The 22,034-nt window shown below is 42.0% G+C and overlaps 1 protein-coding gene across 1 annotated transcript in view; it reads right to left on the bottom strand.

Moving 5' to 3' along the window:
* The window catches only part of LOC140202709 (ADP-ribosylation factor-like protein 8B-A), a 105,509-nt gene that overhangs the window by 15,801 nt on the left and 67,674 nt on the right, over positions 1-22,034 (bottom strand). Inside the window, exons 5-6 of the mRNA XM_072267895.1 lie at positions 1,311-1,378; positions 205-275 (exon numbers count right to left, since the gene is read on the bottom strand). Coding sequence (XP_072123996.1) covers positions 205-275; positions 1,311-1,378 — 139 coding nt within the window. The remainder of the gene's footprint in view (positions 1-204; positions 276-1,310; positions 1,379-22,034) is intronic.

Here is a 22,034-nt window from a genome sequence, read left to right as displayed (position 1 = left end):
CTACTCTATGTCAGAAGTTAAATATAGACTTGGAATAGAAATATACTACGCAGCTCTGAAGAATGGTCATTGACCTGAAATGTTAACTCTCTCTCCCCCTCCCTCCCTTACACTGGGCTCCTTTGTAAGTCCAGAAATTTCTGTTTACACTTCAGAATTCCAATATATTCAGCATTTTGTAGATAAGAATCTGGATGTTCTCACCTATGTTATCCTTCTCTTTGCAGGACACTGAGTAACAACAGATTTCTCGATCCTGGATGGCAGATAGGTTCCTGCAGAATAAATAAATGCACATCACAAACACTGGTTTACAACTCAAAAATGCAGGAAAATGTATTCCAATGTCAGTCACATTAGCTACTACTTTAAACTTCTCCACCTGAATCCATTAAGTATTGAGAGGGAGCCAGACAGGCTGCTACTAACTACATGGTTTAGTTTTTGTACAAGACCCCTACCCTCTAAGTGGTTACTTCGCAAGAGCTACCCCATGCTCACTAACTTTGTCTGGCATCCAATACAACCAATCCAATACGGACAGGCAAAATGTAAATGAATTTAATTAAACAAAATGCAACACCAGACTTATTCATTTGTATTTACATAATATTGGGAATTTGGCCTGACATTTCTAACAACCATTAAGCTTGAATGAGTGCATGCAGAAAATCTATTATTAATTTATTTCTAAATATCTTCTCGCACAGCTCTGGAAATTGCTGGCTCATCTAACCTGTGGCTAATGTCCAAGAAATTTTTGGGAATCATCCTGGGTATACTTTCCATTCTGCTGTCCAACAGAGAAAGTTATCACTCTTGTAGCCAGAATGGGGATGATTGAAGAATTCTCCACAGTTGTGAACAGAATTAATATTACACATATTAACTATCTATCCTCTCATTATTACTTCATGCTTGATAAATCACCTTATTTTGGTTTTATTTTATGTAGCTCACTGAAATAATTTTCTTCTGTAACTTGCTTGCTTTAGAGCAATTTAAACAGATATGCTTTGCTGAGTAACTCAGCTTTGTCAGGTAAAAATAAACAGAGTCCGGTGAATCCCAAACCCCCTACAACTCTTTCCCTGACAGTGTGGTGACAACAGATATTTTGCTCTAGAAGAGGTCAAGATACCTACCCAATATTATGTGACTCTTAGAAAAATCAAAAGGAAACTGGGGTAGATCGTCCTGCCATTCTAGTAACATAAAACATTAGCCTAAGTGCTGAAATAGAGCTATTTATCACTAAAGTTCACAATATTGCTGCTATTTCAGTCATATAGGGAAACACAATGACTTACATTTTCTCAATCAGCTGTTTCTCATCCAAAGCATTGGAAAGGTCTCTCTTGTTGCCCAAGACTAATACCTATTAAATAAAACAAAAAAACTCAAACTGATTGTTTGACTGAAGACACGACTGGTTCAGTTTTCCAAACAGACTATGCTGGGTTTGATATCGAAACCTGCATTCATTAATGAACTAATTTGCAATTCTAATGCAGCAGTTGTTTTCTTTTTCTTTGGTAGAAAAACAGGAAGGACTATATTCACTGGATGTTGTATCATTTACTGTACATCATCCCTACAATAAGGCCTTACACTGTTGTATCTATGGTTAATCCATTCAGTGATTAATTCAAGTGTTAACTAACTGAAATGAAAAGTTAGCAACATGACTTTGTTCTATTTGGACTGTCATTTTTAACATCTAACAAACAGCACGTACACCAGTGTAAGCCTATGGTTACTAATGTGGAATACTGTCTTTCAACTCTGAACTCAGCAAGAATAATGGGAGAGGAATACTTTGTTTTGCCATTAACCATAAAGTACCTTTTGTTAGATCAGCAGCTTTAAATCAAACATACAATACTGTACCATAATCCTCAGCACAAGTTTAACCAACAGTTGGTACTTTTTAAACTGTTAAAAAAAACCGCCATACTTCTCATTAGTGTGCTGCCATGCAACATCCGCTTTACGGTTTGCTCTAATAGTTATGTGGGCAATATCTGGTTCTGACTCAGACTTAGCACATCTGTCCTTACTGAGGGATTAGCAGTGGAAAGGGTGGATAGATTTCACTAGGAGATTGAAGAGATTTGATATGTCTCCAAAGAGAAGTAAATTTCTACAGATTTTCTGTGAAGAGCATTCTTGCTGGTTGCATCACCGTCTGGTATGAAGGGCTATTACACAGAATTGGCATAACCTGCAGAGGATTGCAAACTCAGCCAGTTCCATCATAGGCACTAGTCTCCCTGGCATTGATGACATTTTTAAAAGACAATACCGCAAAAAGTTGACATCCATCATTAAGCACCCCCATCACCAAGGGCATGCTCTCTTCTTATTACTACCAAAGAGGTATAGGAGTCGAAGACACTCACTCAACATTTTACAAATAGCTTCTTTCCCTCCACTATCAGATTCCTGAAGGGACAATGAACCAACCCATGAACATTTCCTTACTATTTTTGCTCTCTCTTTATGCTACTTATTTAATTTTTAAAATACATTTCTCATAAATTATAGATTTTTGTGTGTATTACAATGCACTGCTGCCACAAACAACAAATTTCATCATGTGCCAGAAATATTAAACTTGATTCTGATCAACATGACAATAGCTACCCAGTTTGACTGTCAATAGTCTCTAACAATGATGTTTCTCTCTAAACCTCTGCATTTTCAGGGTAGTAACTGGAATCTCCCAAATGAACAGAACTCAACATTGACACAAGAAAGTCTGCAGATGCTGGAAATCCAAAGCAACACAAATTGCTGGAGGAACTTAGCAGACTTGGTAGAATCTAGGGAAATGAATAGACAATCGACTTTTCAGTCTGAGACCCTTTTTCAGGAGTGAAAAGGAAGGTGGAAGATGGCAGAATAAAAAGGTGGGGGGGGAGGGGAAGGAGGCTAGTTAGAAGATGATTAGTGAAGCCAAGTGGGTGGGAAAGGCAAAAGGCTGGGGGAAGAAGAAATCTGATAGGAGAGGAGAGTGGACCACAGGAGAAAGGGAAGGAGGAGGGGACCCAGGGGAAGTGATAGGCAGGTGAGAAGGAGTAAAAGGCTAGAATGGGGAAATCGAAGAAGAGGGGAGTGGGAGGTTTTTTTTAACTGTAAGGCGAGATCGATATTCATGCCATCAGGTTGGAGGCTACCCAGATGGAATAACAAAGTGCTGCTCCTCCACTCCAAGGGTGGCCTTGTCTTAGCCTAAGAGGAGGCTATGGACTGACACCTCGGAACAGGAATTGGAATGGGAATTTAAATGTTTGGCCACTGGGAAATTACACTGTTGGCAGATGGAGCGGAGGTGCTCAACAAAGCGGTCCCTGAATTTACAACGGGCCTCACCAATATAGAGGAGGCCACATTCGGAACGCCAGAGACAATAGACAACCCCAACAGATTCACAGGTGGAGTGTTGCCTCACCTGGAGGGGCTGCTTGGGGCCTCTAATGGAGGTGAGGCGATTGAGGAGGTGGAATAGGCAGGTATAGCACTCGGGCTGCTTGCAGCGATAAATGCCTGAAGGGAGATTAGTGGGGAGGGACAAATGTAGTGGGGAATGGCGGAGGGAGTGATTCCCTGTAAAAAGTCAGGTGGGGGAGGAGAGCAAAATACATTTAGTGGTAGGATCCCTTTGGAGATGGCAGAAGTTGCGGATGTTAATGTTCCTCGTCTTTACCTACTACTCCTTCATCCTCCACATCTAACACATCATCCTCCGCAACTTCCGCCACCTCCAAAGGGATCCTCCCCCCACCTGGCTTTTTGCAGGGAATCACTCCCTCCACCATTCCCTTGTACATTTGTCTCTCCCCACTAATCCTCCTCCAGGCATTTACTGCTGCAAGCAGCCCGAGTGCTATACCTGCCCATTCACCTCCTTCCTCGCCTCACCTCCATTAGGGGCCCCAAGCAGTCCCTCCAGGTGAAGTAACGCTTCACCCGTGAATCTGTTGAGGTTGTCTATTGTGTCTGGCATTCCCAATGTGGCCTCCTCTATATTGGTGAGGTCCCTTGGCCAGGAGATGGAGGAGATGTGGATGAGGGCAGCATTAATGATGGAGGAAGGGTAACCCTGTTCTTTGAAGGAGGACAACTCTGATGGTCTGGGAAGGAACGCTGCATCCTGGGAACAGATGCAGCAGTGTCTTGGAAACTGAGAAAAAGGAATAGCATTTTTTTTTATAGAAAATAGCAAGGAAACTCCACATTGAGGCCCACAAAACATTTTCCAGCTTCAATTTTTAGCAGCAGAATATCAAAATTCAGTTATACTTTATTAAAATTCTGTTGCACTCAATCTACATCTCACAAATCAGTGTTAACAGATGTGAAGAGTCAGGAACTATTGATATTGCAACATATCCAGCTCGTTGTCCCAACTAGATTTCTGGAATACGACTTGGAGCTAGAGGTAGAAAAGTGTCTTTTGCCAATCTTCTTCCTTGCATTAACTCATAATAAAGACATCCTGAAAAACTGTGTGGTAATTACATTTTCTTAACACAGCCTGTGTGAGGTAAAGGTCCATTAACACAACTATTGTGCATTAGCCCACTACTGATATGTTATGTCATTCCTATAACTCTATCCTTCAGCAAGGAACTAAATATTATATTTCAGACACATGCTTTAATTTATTTTACTCCAGCGGTGAAAATACTGGATTAGAAAACAAACAGAAATGATGCAGAGAGAGATTTTTTTAAAATCAGTAGCCTAAAACAGATGAGCATTCATTGGTGCAATAAGAGCAAGCCTGTAGACTAAAATCATTAATCAATTTGCTTTTGAGGATTACTGGTGACCAACGAAAAACCTTTCCCATTTTTCCTCAGAACTGGCCAGCAGCCTGTTTCCATTCAGCCTCACTAATGATTGTTCTCTGTAATTTACATAAAAAGTACATCTACTGCTTTCGTAGTGTGGATATATAGTGCTATGCAGGGAGTTAAACTCCTTGTCAAAAAAAAAATCACCCGAGATGGAAACTTTCTTCAGGGTTTTTAAATGAGATCTTACTTGTGAAAAGATATTGTTGTTTCAAAGGCAGTTAAAGAGTGGCTAGAGATAGATGGCTTTCTACCTGCTTGCAACAAAATTCAAATTAACCTCTGCAAGGAAATGTTGTCCATACAAAATGAACTGTACCTCTAGAAGTCAGAACACCATAGGATGTCAAACCCAAATTGATAATCCAAGGAATTATCAAATCTAATCACTTGACTACTGAAACTAAAAGTCAAATTATTATTTCACACACCATTTCACAAACTGTTTGGTAAAAGAAGGGCAGTCTCAGAGACTGGTCTTGAAAACAGCCTTACTATATAGACTTTAACTGCTCTCATGTCGAAAATACCAGCCTTGATGATGTTCCTGGTGGAGATCAGGAAGAAACGCTGGGCCAGTTAACCATGAGCAGAAGGTGAGCTGGAGCCCTCTTGTGGCATGATCAGATGAGATGAAATCAATAGCAATGCAGTTCCATGGGCTCTTCAGGGTTGTAGATCGTGGAAAAGTTGGGTAGGTTTGTGGAATCTTCAAACCTTTAAGATCCTGAAAAGAAGACCAGCAGTGCTGCCATTGCTCACGTTTCTCTTTAGAGTGAGGGACATCCCATCTAAACTGTCTGAGGTTAACTCTCTTAACATGAAGTATCCCTGGATATCGAATGAAGCATCAAATCCAAGAGGGTCAAATAGGCTGCTGATAGTCGATAGCACACCACAATATGCAAAGGGTCTTTCAGTATAAGCAACCTGGAAAGTAAGGGTGTTGGTAAACCAGATCCCTTCTAATGCCCCGACTGCACTATACAGGAGTGAGGTCCTGTCCACGATCAAAATTCTGTGGACCTTTGGCCAGAACTTCAGATGGGAAACATTTCTGACCTCAGCACTATTGAATGCAATCTCATGCGGTCTGAGATTAGATTGTACCAATGCATCTTGCGCCACTTTCAGCATGCTGACTGCTTCTATTGCGGTAGAAAATGATGCAAGACCATCGACTTAGAAAAAGTTCTCTAAGTATTTAAAAGCTCTCCATGAGTTAGTAAATTTGCTGATGACACAAAGGTTGGGGGTGTTTTGGATAGTGTGCAGAGCTGTCAAAGGTTACAGCAGGACATTGATAGGATGCAAAATTGCGCTGAGAAGTGGCAGATGGAGTTCAACCCAGATATGTGTGAGGTTCATTTTGATAGGTCAAATATGAAGGCAGAATATAGTATTAACGGTAAAACTCTTCGCAGTGTGGAGGATCAGAGGGATCTTGGGGTCCAAGTCCATAGGACACTCAAAGCTACTGCACAGGTTGACTCTGTGGTTAAGAAGGCCTTCATCAATTGTGGGATTGAATTTAGAAGCTGAGAGGTACTGTTGCAGTTATATAGAACCCTGGTCAGACCCAACTTGGAGTACTGTGCTCAGTTCCCACTACAGGAAGAATGTGGAAACCACAGAAAGGGTTCAGAGGAGATTTACAAGGATGGTGCCTGGATTGGGGAGCATGCCTTATGGGAATAGGTTGAGTGAACTCGGCCTTTTTTCGGAGCGACGGAGGATGAGAGGTGACCTGATAGAGGTGTACAAGATGATAAGAGACGTTGATCATGTGGATAGTCAGAGGCTTTTTCCCAGGGCTGAAATCCCCAGCACACAAGAGGGCACAGTTTCAAGGTGCTTGGAAATAGGTGCAGAGGAGATGCCAGGAGCAAGTTTTTTTTAAAAAACGCAAAGAGTGGTGAGTGCCTGGAATGGGCTGCAGGCGGATACAATAGGGTTTTTTAAGAGACTCCTGGATAGTTACACGGAGCTTAGAAAAATAGAGGGCTATGGGTAACCCTAGATAATTTCTAAGATAAGGACAAGTTGGGCACAGCATTGTGGGCTGAAGGGTCTGTATTGTGCTGTAGGTTTTCTATGTTCTATGTTCTATTTCCATACTTCAATCCCGAATTACTTTTCTCTCTCAATAGTTATTCTCTTAAGGCCATGGTGGTCATAAAGACATGAGAATCTAAGGTAGTCTCAATGATCCTCTCTTACTAGGAAGCTCTGGAACATTTGTTTGACTTCTGCCTTCACTGCATTCTGAGTTCTGAAGTGCGTGATGACTCCGAACAGATAGTTGTTGAGGTCTGTACCCTGGAAAAGCACATCGTTCAGTGATACGCCTTTGGGGAAATGCGCACTTACATCAAACACAATTCACATTTGTTTCTTGGGGGTAGTAAACACCAGAGGTAGGCAAATACCAGTTTTCTTAGTTGGGATCTGGTGGAGGAGCTCACTCAGCATGATTACTCCTGAAGAGTCTCTCCATGAATTCCATGTGATGATCTTTAATTTCTGGTTTCCTTCTCAATGTATGACTGGGTGACACAAGTTGACTGAGGACCTGCTTTCTGTTATTTGGTAGGAAATGTAGTGGAGAGCAGAAAGGAAGGGGAGCTACCCAACTGTTTGTTCATGATTTGAAGGAAGACCCCATCTTCGCTGGAAGGTGCCAGCTTATAATCATTGTCCAAGTGCTTGCCTATATCTGGTTGAGCAGAAACAAGTATACCATGGTGCTTGGTTTGCTTTCGTACAATCTTCTCTTTCATACACAATCTACTCTCACAGGGTCTGAAATGACTTGGGCGTTTGACACAGTGACTTCACCCACTATGATCCAACCCAGGTCCAGTTGTTGGTTGTAAGATGCATTGTGCCAGCCATTGTGCTGTTCACAGACCTTATGTGCATGGATGGTGTCTCAGCCAAATGAAAGAACCTCTGCAGGAGAGACAAGTGGGGGAATCTTGCCAGCTATGGCCTTAAGATGTGAATGACTGCATGCACATTCAGGAGTCGAGATTTGTCCCTGTTGTTGGGAATATGATCATACTCAATGAGGCTTGGCAAGGGTAAAATGCCCTCCCCTCCTATTGACTCCATGACAAATTCACTGACTCTTCTTCCAGCAACTTCTGAGGTTTCAGAATATGCCTTTAGCGTGTTTGAGAAAAGAGAACTTTGAATTCTGAATGTGTCAAAGAATGTCAACTTTGCTAATGACACATTGCTCAGGTCATCCAATATCACATATATCTTTATTTTTTGCTCAGTATGTCCTTTAAGGTAGATGTTGGCTGGACATACCTTAGAGCAGAATTTGCCTTGGAACCCTATCCCACTTACCTCTGTACCTGAGGAAGTGGCTACATCTAATGGAGGCTCAGCTGGCTCCCTGCCGTGCTCTGCTGAGGGTGTGCTGGAACCAGTCATAGCCTAAGGTGCTGGCCCAGGATGAAGTGCTGATATGTGCTAGTCACTAGGTATGGTAACCTCATAGTTTTTCTGTTGTGCTTTTGAAGCACCACACTTGAAACATATTGAGCGTTCCTTCAGAACGCACTTCCGGTCTGCAAGCAGTGTGTTTCTGAATCCTCTGTGTTACCTTCGGGGGTGAGGGTTCTTATGAACCGGATAATATCATGATCCGGATTCATGATAGAGTTTTCTATTTTGATTTTGTTGACCATGATAGGGGTTTTGGTCCTTCCATGCTTTTGCTGGAGATCTCTCTTTGAATGAGGTGCTGCTGAAATTTGAAAGCATAAAACTAGGGTCATTTTGGATTTCTGCGTGGTGGCAGATGAACTCCACAAAGAATGAAAATGGCAGGTAGTGGGCATGATGCTTCATTTTATACTTGAACTCTTCAGTTAGCCACTGTTTTTGCACATTATTCGATAGTTTATCCACTGTAGGGTTTGTTCCCCTTGCTGTATCCAAACTCAGTTCTAATAGGTAACACTCATTACTTGCAGCTTGCAGTTCCAACAACAGATCTGCAAGCCCCAGTTCCTTGAGTGAGAGCTTTGGAAAGTTATAGAATCTGCTACAGAGACTCTTCAATGGCCTCTGGAGACAGCATTTGTAACCCTTCTTACACATTGCAGCGATTCCCATCAAGCCACTTAAAGAGAGGTTTAGCTCTTCACTAGCTTTGAGACTTAGTCTTTCCACAGCATTGTGAAAGTTCGAATTCCAGGACAGATAACTGGCATACTGGTTGTTGAACACTTTTAGTCCTGCTGTGACTAAGTCTTGGCGAGTCATATACAAAGCCAAATGTAATGCACCTGCGGCTCCTAAATAAGAGCATTATGGGGAGGCTGGTTTACCAAATGTGTGTCCTGGGATGGATGGAAATTCAGCCAGTAATTGCAGTCAAATACTTAACTTTTGCTGACATCTCTGTAAGTGAGGTTTCACCTTTGGAAGCACATACAATTGTCACCTCCTGTGCGAAACCGTCTTGTAAATGCTGTCAAAATCCATCCACTTTTCCAGTGAAAGCTCACCTGTGTGCTATTCAGACTCAGATCATTCCAATGAATGATCCAACTCTGAAATCAAACCCCTATGAGCAAAATTTGCAAGATCCAAATATCTGCAGCTGACACTATCCAACCTGTTCCTCACTACCATATTCAGTTGTTCCTTCCCAGTTTACTTGGTGCAGCTTTCCCAGGCCCTTTCTGAACGTCCCACAGCAGACGCACCTAGAATATGCTTACAACATGATGACAGAGGCACAAAAATGTGCCTAATGAGCAGTTGTACCTACCAACACTGACAGCCTTGGAGAAAGAGTAAAGAAGTTTGTAGATGATGTCAGAACTGGTTGTGTAGTGGACAGGGAAGAATGTTGTCCAAGTTTACAGTAGGATCTGGATCAACTGGGAAAGTGTACAAAGAAGTTGCAGACAGACAAGTGAAAATTATGCATTTTGGAAAGATAAATCAGGGAAAACAATGAAAGGCAGGATCTTGGAGAATAATTAAAGGGCACAAGTACATAGTTCACCGAAAGTGGCAACACTGGTATACAGAGTAGTGAAGGAGGTGCCTGGGATGCTTGTTTTCATCAAAGCACTGAATACAGGAGTTAGGGCATCATTTTGCAGATGTACAAGATGTAGGTGAGTCTGCATCTGGAGTATTCTGTACATTTCTGGTCACCACACTACAGGGAGGACAAAATTAAGTTCTAGAAGATGCAGAAAAGATTGATAAGGAAGTTGCTAGGAGGGCTTGTGTTATAAGGAAAGACTAGACAGGCTGAGGCAGTTTTCTCTTAGAGGTTTATAAAACCATGAGGAACACAATGGATGGTCACAGTATTCTTCACAGAGTATAGGGGTCTAAAACTATAGGGCAAAGCTTAAAGGTGAAAGAGGAAAGATTTAAAGAGGATTTGAAGAGAAAATATTTCATACAGAGGCTGGTAGGTATACGGAACAAGCTGCCAGAAGTATTAGAGGTAGGTACAGTTACAACATTCAAAAGTCAGGTTCTCAGATAGGAAAGGTTTAGCAGGGTATGGACCACACGCAGGCAAAATAACACTAGATCAGATAGGTACCCAACTCAACATGGATGGGTTAAGGCCAAAGGGATGGCTTCCATCCTGTACAACCCCGTGACTCTATTTCTGACCCTAAAATAGTTTACATAGACATACACTTTATTACATACTATAACCATATAACAATTACAGCACGGAAACAGGCCATCTCGGCCCATCTAGTCCGTGCCAAACTCTTACTCTCACCTAGTCCCACCAACCTGCACTCAGTCCATAACCCTCCATTCCTTTCCTGTCCATATATCTATCCAATTGAACTTTAAATGACAACATCGAACCTGCCTTAACCACTTCTGCTGGAAGCTCGTTCCAGACAGCTACCACTCTCTGAGTATACCGTTTAATGTTTTTGCAGGACTAGTTGAAAAAACAAATGTGCTGTCAAATGTAGTAGTGCAAACAGGTACATGTGCAGGGAGAAAGGATTTAATTTGGCATATTTGGCACATCATAGAACAGAGATCAGCCTGTGCTGTCATGATCTATGCTCTCCCATTCATTGGGGTTCTCTCGGTTCCTCTACCATCACTAAGTATGCTGCGTTATCCTTAAATAAACACATGGGCATTCATTTTTTTTAAACTGAAAGAAGTTTTTGCCCCATTCATGATTCAGAATTGCACTACTTGTTAAGTTGATCAATCAAGAGGCTACCAGGACCAAAACTGTTAGGCTTTTCACTGATTATGATTTCCAGCACTCCAACATCTGACGTTACAATGAGGCTTTCCTCCCTCTGTAGTAGTGTAGTTCTCGTACTATACTTAGGGTATGAATCGAAGGACTAAGTTTTGAGCAATTCAGTATTCAGAGCATATTCTATCAGGCAAGCTTCAAATTTCTGAGTCTTTCCTACTTCAAATTCTACAGAAAATATGACATAAAAGCCCCCTCAACCTTATTCTAATTCTTCACCTCCCCATAACCTTTGATGCATCCTTTTTAATCAAGAACCTATCAAGCTTAAGTTCTAAAATTTAAGGATTTAGCACCCACTAAACAATCGGACAAACGACAGAATGGAGCCAACAGATGTGAGCCGAGTGCCAGACGGAACCCAAGGACAGTAGGATCTGGCAGGTGAGAGTTTGGACAGGTGTGAAGAGCTGCTCTCACGGCAGCTTTGCACACAATTAACTTTTAATGATTAGTGAAATTTGGTGGTATGCTTCTGAAAGGAAGAACAGTTGAGTGTTGCTTCTTTTTAACATATATTTGTGTGGCAGCAATCATGCAAACAAGGACAGTGGACATAATGGTTACACACTGTAAACGCTTACAATGTTCCAGGTTCTAGCAACACACATCAAAGTTGCTGGTGAACGCAACAGGCCAGGCAGCATCTCTAGGAAGAGGTACAGTCGACGTTTCAGGCCGAGACCCTTCGTCAGGACTAACTGAAGGAAGAGTGAGTAAGAGATTTGAAAGTGGGAGGGGGAGGGGGAGATCCAAAATGATAGGAGAAGACAGGAGGGGGAGGGATGGAGCCAAGAGCTGGACAGGTGATTGGCAAAGGGGATGTTCGAGATTCTGTTTTTTTTAAACTTGCATATCCAGTATCATCTTCCCACATGGTTTCAGTACAATTAGATTAGCAACTTTGTTATTTCCTATTAATTTAATTTGGCCAGCTAAAAGAGAAAGTGAAATATTATGAGATTAAACAGCAAACATGCTGTGATAGCTGTGGTCTCCCTACATGTCAGTGACTGAGCTAGATTGTGACAAAAAGAACATCTTTTGAGAAGCTAGTGTGATGATAGATACTGATAGTGGATAAATTAGATTTCAGAAGGAGTGTGCTGCTGTTTTATGACTCACAAAAAAGAGATATTAGTTCTATGAAATGTCATACATGGATATAAACAACAGAAACGTCAAACATTTGAATTTCCCTGCCACATTACTTGCTTAGTTCGAGTAAAACAAGTAATCAGAGCTAGCTCCTTTAGAAGATATGTCTAAGTCAATGATTCTGGGTAGTCAGGCTCCGGTACCTCCTCCTCGATGATAGTAATGAGAAGAGGGCACATCCCAGATGATGAGGGCCCTTACCAATGGACACCACCTTCTTGAAGCATGCTTCAAACTAAAGTTACTTACTTCCCAGGTGTCCACGTTTTAAGGTTCATTTCAACTGTTCTTTTTTTTAAAAAGAGAATACTACCAAGTTTCACTAAAGTTTAACATGCGTAGAGTAACCCTGAGAACAGCACTTTGCACCTGTCCAAACTCTCACCTGTCAGATCCTACTATCCTTAGGGCCAGTCTGGCACCTCAGCTCTCATCTGTTGGTGCCATTCAGTTTTTGTCTTATTGTTTAATAGGTGCTAAGTTTTAACATTTTAGAATTTAATATCTTTTTAACCAGCCCCCCAAAAAATCAATATTCAAATTGAAATTGAGATCATGGGTATTTTAAAGCAAAATTCTAAAAAAAAACTGGAACCAGGAGCGGACTACTCAGCTTCTCAAACCTGCATCACTCTCCAGTAAGATTATGGCTCTTGATACTGAAACCGCATCTAGCTGTGTCCACTTGCAGTAAACCTTCTATTCCTTTGCTTCTTAAGAATCTGTGCTTCTGCCTTAAAAATATCCAGTGATTCTGTGCCCAATCTCAGTTAAGGAAGAGAGTTCCAAAGATGTGTTACACTCAGGAGAGAAAAAAAAATCCTGTTCTTAAATAAGTGACCCTTATTTTGAAACAATAATCCTTAATTCTAGATTCCCCAGCAAACAGAAACCCCTCTACATATCCTCTCCACGGGATCTTATTTGGTGAGATGACTAAGACATTAAAACAGTTCTAAAACTAGCTTTAGATCAACACAGATTACAAACACTAGCCCAAAATAGGTTTTGCAGGCCCCATGATATTTGTTTTGTGAATTGACCCTCGAAAATGAATCTGCAGAGAGCCTCTAATTACATACACACTAGTATGTTACACAAGGCAGAGATATCACAACTAATTTCTAGTGACTGCAAATATACACACTTGAGATTCTTCAGACAGCTATCTGACTGTTCATATTACGTTATGATCTTTTAATATTTTTGATGACCTGCTGGATGATTTTTTGATGCATTTGAATCATTATTTTAGCCACAGTTCTCTACTTCCTCCTTTATTTCTTGAAACACATCCAATGTCTGCATTCACACATGACGAAAACTTACCTGGCTGAAACACTTCTCTTCACTTCATGTACCTAAGTTCAGAGGGCAAAACAACTCCAGCTAACAAAGGGCTGTCAGCAATACTATACGTACAAATGTAGAGTGTATAAATCGGGTTGCTTCACGTGCCCTGAGCCGGGCCAGCTAGCAGCCCGAACTCCGCAGGAACCCGAAGAAGCACAAAATGCTGGAGGGACTCAACAGGTCAGAGTGCATCCAGGGAAATGAGCAAGCAGTCGCTGATTCGAACTGAGACCGAGTCCTGAAGAAGCTCGAAACATTGACTGTTTATTAATTTCTATGGATGCTGCCTGACCTGCTGTTCTTCCAGCATTTTGTGTGTATTGGTTTGGATTTTCAGTTTCTGCAGAATTTCTCATGTTTAGAAGGAAATTGGGGTGGGTAAAAGGGAATAAATTAGAAAATAAGGACAAAGCACACAAATTGCAGAGATAAAGAAAAACATTGGATAGCTCCCCATACGAAAGTTCCCTAAACATGCATCTTCTAAAGCCATCTGTTGAAGTTCTCAACACAGGAACAATAATAAAGAAAAATGTGTTAAGGATCACACATCAAAGTTGCTGGTGAACGCAGCAGGCCAGGCAGCATCTCTAGGAAGAGGTGCAGTCGACGGTTCAGGCCGAAACCCTTCGTCAGGACTAACTGAAGGAAGAGTAAGTAAGAGATTTGAAAGTTGGAGGGGGAGGGGGAGATCCAAAATGATAGAAGAAGACAGGAGGGGGAGGGATAGAGCCAAGAGCTGGACAGGTGATAGGCAAAAGGGATACGAGAGGATCATGGGACAGGAGGTCCAGGAAGAAAGACAAGGAGGGGGAACCCAGAGGATGGGCAAGGGGTATAATCAGAAGGACAGAGGGAGAAAAAGGAGAGTGAGAGAAAGAATGCGTGTATAAAAGTAAGTAACAGATGGGGTACGAGGGGGAGGTGGGGCATTAGCGGAAGTTAGAGAAGTCGATGTTCATGCCATCAGGTTGGAGGCTACCCAGATGGAATATAAAGTGTTGTTCCTCCAACCTGAGTGTGGCTTCATCTTTACAGTAGAGGAGGCCGTGGATAGACATGTCAGAATGGGAATGGGATGTGGAATTAAAATGTGTGGCCACTGGGAGATCCTGCTTTCTCTGGCGGACAGAGCGTAGGTGTTCAGCAAAGCGGTCTCCCAGTCTGAGTTGGGTCTCGCCAATATATAAAAGGTCACATCGGGAGCACCGGACGCAGTATATCACCCCAGCCGACTCACAGGTGAAGTGTCGCCTCACCTGGAAGGACTGTTTGGGGCCCTGAATGGTGGTAAGGGAGGAAGTGTAAGTGCATGTGTAGCACTTGTTCCGCTTACACGGATGTTAAGGATACACTGTTTGCTCATTATTGTACTGTATGTTTAGATTTTCTCAATACAGACTGAAAAAAAATTGGATATACACAGTATTCTCAAATCACCCACTATCCTTTTTCCATGGTCAATATCTGCTAATCATATAATGCAGTTTCAAAACTAACCAGGAAATAGTAAGTGAAATTAAGTTTGATTTTTATCAACAATGAATCATTGTAGGCAATATTATTTTTATTTTAACATGTCCATATGAATTGGAGTAGAGACCAGAATAACTTCGACAAACAGCAGCTTTACCACCGATGGTAAGGCACTAGAGGCAAGGCCAACAAAGGGATTGTCACAGAAGGCAGGGGAGTGGCTACTGGACTACTGTGTAGACGGGGCCATGTTTAAAGAATCAGAGGACCTGAATTAATATGCCAAGGTTACCACCAACTTTACAAAGACACATAGGGATGAGTGTGTCCCCATAAAATCATTCCAAGTCTCCCCAACCAGAAGCCGTGGATGAATTAAGAGATTCACAATCTGCTGAGGGTTAGATCGGTGGCATTTAGGATTGACAATCCAGAAGAAATACAAGAGGTTCAGGTATGGTCTCCAGAAGGCCCTCTCAGGAGCAAAGAGCAAAGTATTGAAGACCTGTGCTAATCAACCTCTCTCTTGGCAGACTGAGGTACCCACCTGTTTCAAACAGGCATCAACCAACTAAGAAGAATGTGTAACTTCCTTTAATGACTATTGTCCAGTAGCACTTACATCCACTGTGATGAAGTGCTTCGAGAGGTTGGTCATAAAACAAGTGACCTGGATCTGTTACAATTTGCCTATGGTTGCAAAAGGTCAAGAGTAGATGCCATTTCATTGGCTCTTCACTCAGCTCAGGAATGCATGAACAATGAAGATGCATACATCAGGATGCTCTTCATTGACTACAGCTCAGCATTCAACACCATTATACCCTCAAATCTCATCATTAAGCTCCGAAACCTGGACCTTGGTACCTCCATGAGCAACTAGGCCAAATCTTCTTCTCACTACTACCACTAGGCAGGATGCAGGGAAGTCTTGGTTCCTACACCACTAAGTTCAGCAACAATTATTACCCTACAGTCATCAAGATCTATGACCTACAGACCCGCTTTCATTGACTCTTTACAACTCACGCTCTCAGTATTATTTTTATTTACAGATTGTGGTATTTTGCACATTAAGACCGTAGGATATAGAACATAGAATAGCATAACACATTACAGGCCCTTCAGCCTACAATGTTGTGCCGACCCTCAAACTCTGCCTCCCATATAACCCCCCACCTTAAGTTCCTCCATATACCTGTCTAGTAGTCTCTTAAACTTCACTAGTGTACCTGCCTCCACCACTGACTCAGGCAGTGCATTCCACGCACCAACCACTCTCTGAGTAAAAAACCTTCCTCTAATATCCCCTCTGAACTTCCCACTCCTTACCCTAAAGCTATGTCTTCTTGTATTGAGCAGTGGTGCCCTGGGGAAAAGGTGCTGGCTATCCACTCTATCTATTCCTCTTAATATCTTGTACACCTCTATCGTGTCTCCTCTCATCCTCCTTCTCTCCAAAGAGTAAAGCCCTAGCTCCTTTAATCTCTGATCATAATCCATACTCTCTAAACCAGGCAGCATCCTGGTAAATCTCTTCTGTACCCTTTCCAATGCTTCCACATCCTTCGTATAGTGAGGCGACCAGAACTGGACACAGTATTCCAAGTGTGGCCTAACCAGAGTTTTATAGAGCTGCATCATTACATCGCGACTATTAAACTCTATCCCTCAACTTATGAAAGCTAACACTCCATAAGCTTTCTTAACTACCCTATGTACCTGTGAGGCAACTTTCAGGGATCTGTGGACGTGTACCCCCAGATCCCTCTGCTCCTCCACACTACCAAGTATCCTGCCATTTACTTTGTACTCTGCCTTGGAGTTTGTCCTTCCAAAGTGTACCACCTCACACTTCTCCGGGTTGAACTCCATCTGCCACTTCTCAGCCCACTTCTGCATCCTATCAATGTCTCTCTGCAATCTTTGACAATCCTCTACACTATCTACAACACCACCAACCTTTGTGTTGTCTACAAACTTGCAACCCACCCTTCTACCCCCACATCCAGGTCGTTAATAAAAATCACGAAAAGTAGAGATCCCAGAACAGATCCTTGTGGGACACCACTAGTTACAACCCTCCAATCTGAATGTACTCCCTCCACCACGACCCTCTGCCTTCTGCAGGCAAGCCAGTTCTGAATCCACCTGGCCAAACTTCCCTGGATCCCATGCCTTCTAACTTTCTGAATAAGACTACCGAGTGGAACCTTATCAAATGCCTTACTAAAATTCATGTAGATCACATCCACTGCACTACCCTCATCTATATGCCTGGTCACCTCCTCAAAGAACTCTATCAGGCTTGTTAGACATGATCTGCCCTTCACAAAGCCATGCTGACTGTCCCTGATCAGACCATAATTCTTTAAATGCCCATAGATCGTATCTCTAAGAATCTTTTCCAACAGCTTTCCCACCACAGATGTAAGGCTCACTGGTCTATAATTACCCGGACCATCCCTACTACCTTTTTTGAGCAGACATATAGGAGCAGAATTAGGCCATTTGGCCAATTGACTCTGCTCTACCATTTCATCATGGCTGATCCATTCCTCTTTCAGCCCCAGTCATCTGCCTTCTGCCCATAACCCATCCTTCTCTGACTAATCAAAAATCTATCAACCTCCATCTTAAATACACCCAATGACTTGGCCTCCACTGCTGCCTGTGGCAGTGAATTCCACAGATTCATCACTCTCTGGCTAAAGAAATTCTTCATCTCAGTTCTAAATGGACATTATTCTGAGGGCTGTTCAACTCTGGTCTTAAGACTCCCCCACCATAGGAAACGTCCTCTCCATATCCACTCTATCGAGGTCATTCAACATTTGATAAGTTTCAATGAGGTCACTCCTCGGTCTTCTGAATTCCAGGGAACACAGGCCCCATGGTCATTAAACACTCCTCATATAAGCCTCTCAATTCCAGAATCATTCTCATTAACCTCCTTTGAACCCTCTCCAAAATCAGCAGAACCTTTCATCGATGAGCCCAAAACTGCTCACAATACTCCGTGACGCCTCCCCAGTGCCTCATAAAGATTCTTGCATTTTCTCTCCATTTAGAAAATAGTCTTCGCCTTTATTTCTTCCACTAAAGCACATGACTATACACTTCCTGACACTGTATTCACTATATTTCATCTGCCACTTCTTTGATCATTCTCCTAATCTGTCTAAGCCCATCTGCAATATCTCTGCTTCAATACTACTTTCCCTTCCACCTATCTTCATCTCATCCACAGACTTGCCACAAAGTCATCCATTTCATCATCCAAATCGATGTCGTATAATGTAAAAAGAAGCGGTTCCAATGCAGACCCCTGTGGAACACCGCTAGTCACGGGCAGACAACCAGAAAAGGCTCCCTTTATTCCCACTTTTTGCCTCCTGCCAATCAGCCAATGCTCTCTCTATGCTACTACCTTTCCTGTAATGTTATAAGCTCTTAACTTGTTAAGCAACCTCAGGTGTGGCACTTTGTCAAAGGCCTCCTGAAAATCCAAGTACACAACATCCACTGATTTTCCTTTGTCTCTCCTGTTTGTTATTTCTTTAAAGAATTCCAACAGATATGTCAGGCAAGATTTTCCCTTAAGCAAACCATGCTCACTTCACCCTATTTTATTATGTGCCTCCAACACCATGAAATCACATCATTAGCAATTGACTCCAACGCCTTCCCAACCACTGAGGTCAGACTAACCGGTCGATAGCTTCTGTATTTTGGCTTCTCTCCCTTCCTGAGAAGAGTGGAGTGACATCTTCAATTTTCCACTACTCTGGAAACATGCCAGAATCCATTGATTCCTGGAAGATCATTATTAATGCCTCCACAATCTCTTCAGCCACCTCCTTCAGAACCCTGGGGTGTAGACCATCTGGTCTGGGTGGCTTATATTTTTCAGACCTTTCAGTTTCCCAAGCACCTTCTCCTTTATAATGGCAACTTCACTCATTTCTGCCCACTGATACTTTCGAACTTCCAGCATACTACTAGTGTCTTCCACAGTGAAGAGTGAGTCAAGATATTCAAGTTCATCTGTCATTTCCTTGTCCCCCATTACCACCCCTCCAGCATCATTTTCTAGTAGTCTGATATCAACTCTCACCTGTCTTTTATTCTTTATATATCTGAAGGAACTTTTGGTATCCTCTTGAATATTACTGGCTAGCATGCCTTCATATTCCATCTTTTTCCTCATAACTTTTTTTTAAAGTTGCCTTCGGGTAGTTTTTTTTTAAAAGCTTTTAAAACTTAACTTCCCACTAATTTTCGCTCCATTATATACCCTCCCATTGGCTTTCACTTCCCTTGTCAGCCATGCTTGTCATCCTGCCTTTGGAATACTACTTCTTTGATATGTATCTATCCTGCACCTTCTGAACTGTTGCCAGAAACTCCAGCTTTTGCAGTCATTTCTGCTAGTATCTCCTTCCAATAAAATTTGGTTATGTCTTTTCTCATGCCTCTGTGATTCCTTTTTCTTCATTATAATGCTGATACATCTGACTTACCTTCTCCCTCTCAAATTGCCGAGTGAATTCTATCATATGATTGATGTTTCCTAAGGGTTCCTTTAACCTTAAGCTCTCTAATTGATTTAAGTTCATTGCACAACACCCAATCTAGAATAGCTGATCTCCTAGTGGTCTCAATCTCGAGCTGCTCTTAAAAAGCCATCTTGTAAGCATTCTACAAATTCCTTCTCTTTGGAACTAGCACCAACCTGATTTTCCCAATCTACTTGCATTGTGAAATCCCCCATGAGTATTGTAAGACTGACCTTTTGACATGCATTTTCTATCTCCTGTTGTAATTTGTAGTTCACATCTTTGCTACTGTTCAGAGCTCTGTATACAACTCCCATTATGGTCTATTTACCTTTGCAGCTTCTTAGCTCTACCGCAACGATTCCTCACCTTCTGATCCTATGTCACCTCTTTCTAAGGATTTGATTTTATTTTTTAACCAACAAAGCCACTCCATCCCCTCTGCCCACCTGCTTGCCCCTTTGATACAATATTTATCCTTAGATGTTGAGCTCCCAGTTATAATCTTCTTTCAGCCGTAATACAGGGATGCGCTTGCTAACAGTGTCACTAAGTACTGCCACTAAACCAACTACCCCACCTTCAACCCTTTCACTCTTTCACTCCTGTTCCCATCCTCCTGCCAAATTAGATTAAATCGTCCCGATCAGTTCTAGCAAATCTGCCCGCAAGTTTATTGGTCTCCCTCAGGTTCAGATGTAACCTGTCCCTTTTGTAGAGGTCATACATTCCCCAGAAGAGGTCTCAACAATCCAGAAATCTGAACGCCTGCCCCCTGCACCAGTTCTTCATCCACGCATTTACCTGGCAAATTCTCCTATTCTTATCTTCACTTGTGCGTGGTACAGGCAGCAATCTAGAGATTACTATCTTGCAAGTCCTGCTTTTCAGCTTTCTACCTAGCTTCCCAAAATCTCTTCTCAGGATCTCCTTACCATTCCTACCTATGACATTGGTGCCAATTTGTACCAAGACCTCCAGCTGCCCACCTTCCCCCTTTAGAATGCCATGGACATGATCCGAGACATCCCTGACCCTGGCCGCTAGGAGGCAACATGCCATCCGGATGTGTCCATTGTGTCCATGGAGAAACCCCACTTGAGTGATGTGCTGAAGAGTGTTAGTGGATCTGACAAAACTGGATACCATTGAAAACCAACAAAAAAAGCCTTCTTAAAACAGAATTACTGTGTAAACATGGAACTGCACCAAATGATGCATCAATTGCACAAGAATAAACTTTTCACAAGTTTTAGAAGCACTGTGCATTTTTTTCCCTAAAATATGATTACAGATTAAAAATGTCAAGCAGCTTTCAACAAACAGGATAAAACTTGAAAATGCGCAGCACGAGTCCTGTTTCATCAGGAAACTGTGCTTCTGTGCTCTTTTATCTGACAAAAAAAATATTTCATGCTAATATCTCCCTGGGTTTTGCTCTGCTTGTAAACTTATTATTCAGAAACCAGACGTTGCCAGGGTAATCATTAAACTCATTGTTACTTGAAGCTCCTTGCTGTGCTCAAATAGATTGAGCATTTTTCCCCCAAAGGTGGGGAAAATTTACAAGTAATACAGAAATGTATTGCGACAATGACCAGGCTGCAAAGGAATGTTGACTGCGAAAGTAGATATCCTGAGATGATGAGTCTCTGTAAAATAAAAATGTTTCTTTCTTAAATAAGAAAATCAAGGAGTCACCCTTTGGCATAATGACTTTGGTCTTGTTGGTTCCACTGTAAGTTTTCAACTGTAAGTGTTAAACGACAACAAAATTGAGTACATCTACAAGGAGCACTGCCACAAGAATCTAACATCCATCATCAAAGACCTCCACCATCAAGACCATGCTCTCTTCTCGCTGCTCCCATCACAGAGGAGGTACAGGAGCCCTAGGCACCATGCCACCAGCTTCAGGAATAGTTAATACCCTTCAATCGCCAGGCTTCTGAACTAGCATGGATAACTTCACTCAACTGAACAGTGAACTGATTCCACAGCTTATGGACTACTTTCAGGGACTCTACAACTGATGTTTTCAATATTATTTATTTACTTATTTATTACTATTAGGGTTTTCTTGTAATCACACAGTTTGTCATCTTTTACATTTTGATTGTTTGTCAGTCTGTGTGCCATTTTACATTGATTCCATTGTGTTTCTTTGTTCAACTGTGAATGTCTGCAAGAAAATGAATCACAGGGTGACGTGTTATCTGCTTTGGTAATAAACTTACTCTGAACTCTGAGATTAGAAATGGATCACAGCTCCACAATCTCTATCCAAAATACTTTTTGGCTAGGTAAGTGTTGGCACAAAAGCCACCCCCAAGTAAA

This window comes from Mobula birostris, chromosome 9 (assembly GCF_030028105.1).
Source record: "Mobula birostris isolate sMobBir1 chromosome 9, sMobBir1.hap1, whole genome shotgun sequence".
In the NCBI taxonomy this organism is placed as follows: domain Eukaryota; kingdom Metazoa; phylum Chordata; class Chondrichthyes; order Myliobatiformes; family Myliobatidae; genus Mobula; species Mobula birostris.
The sequence above is the reverse complement of the archived record's forward strand: the minus strand, read 5'-3'. Positions and strand labels throughout refer to the sequence as shown.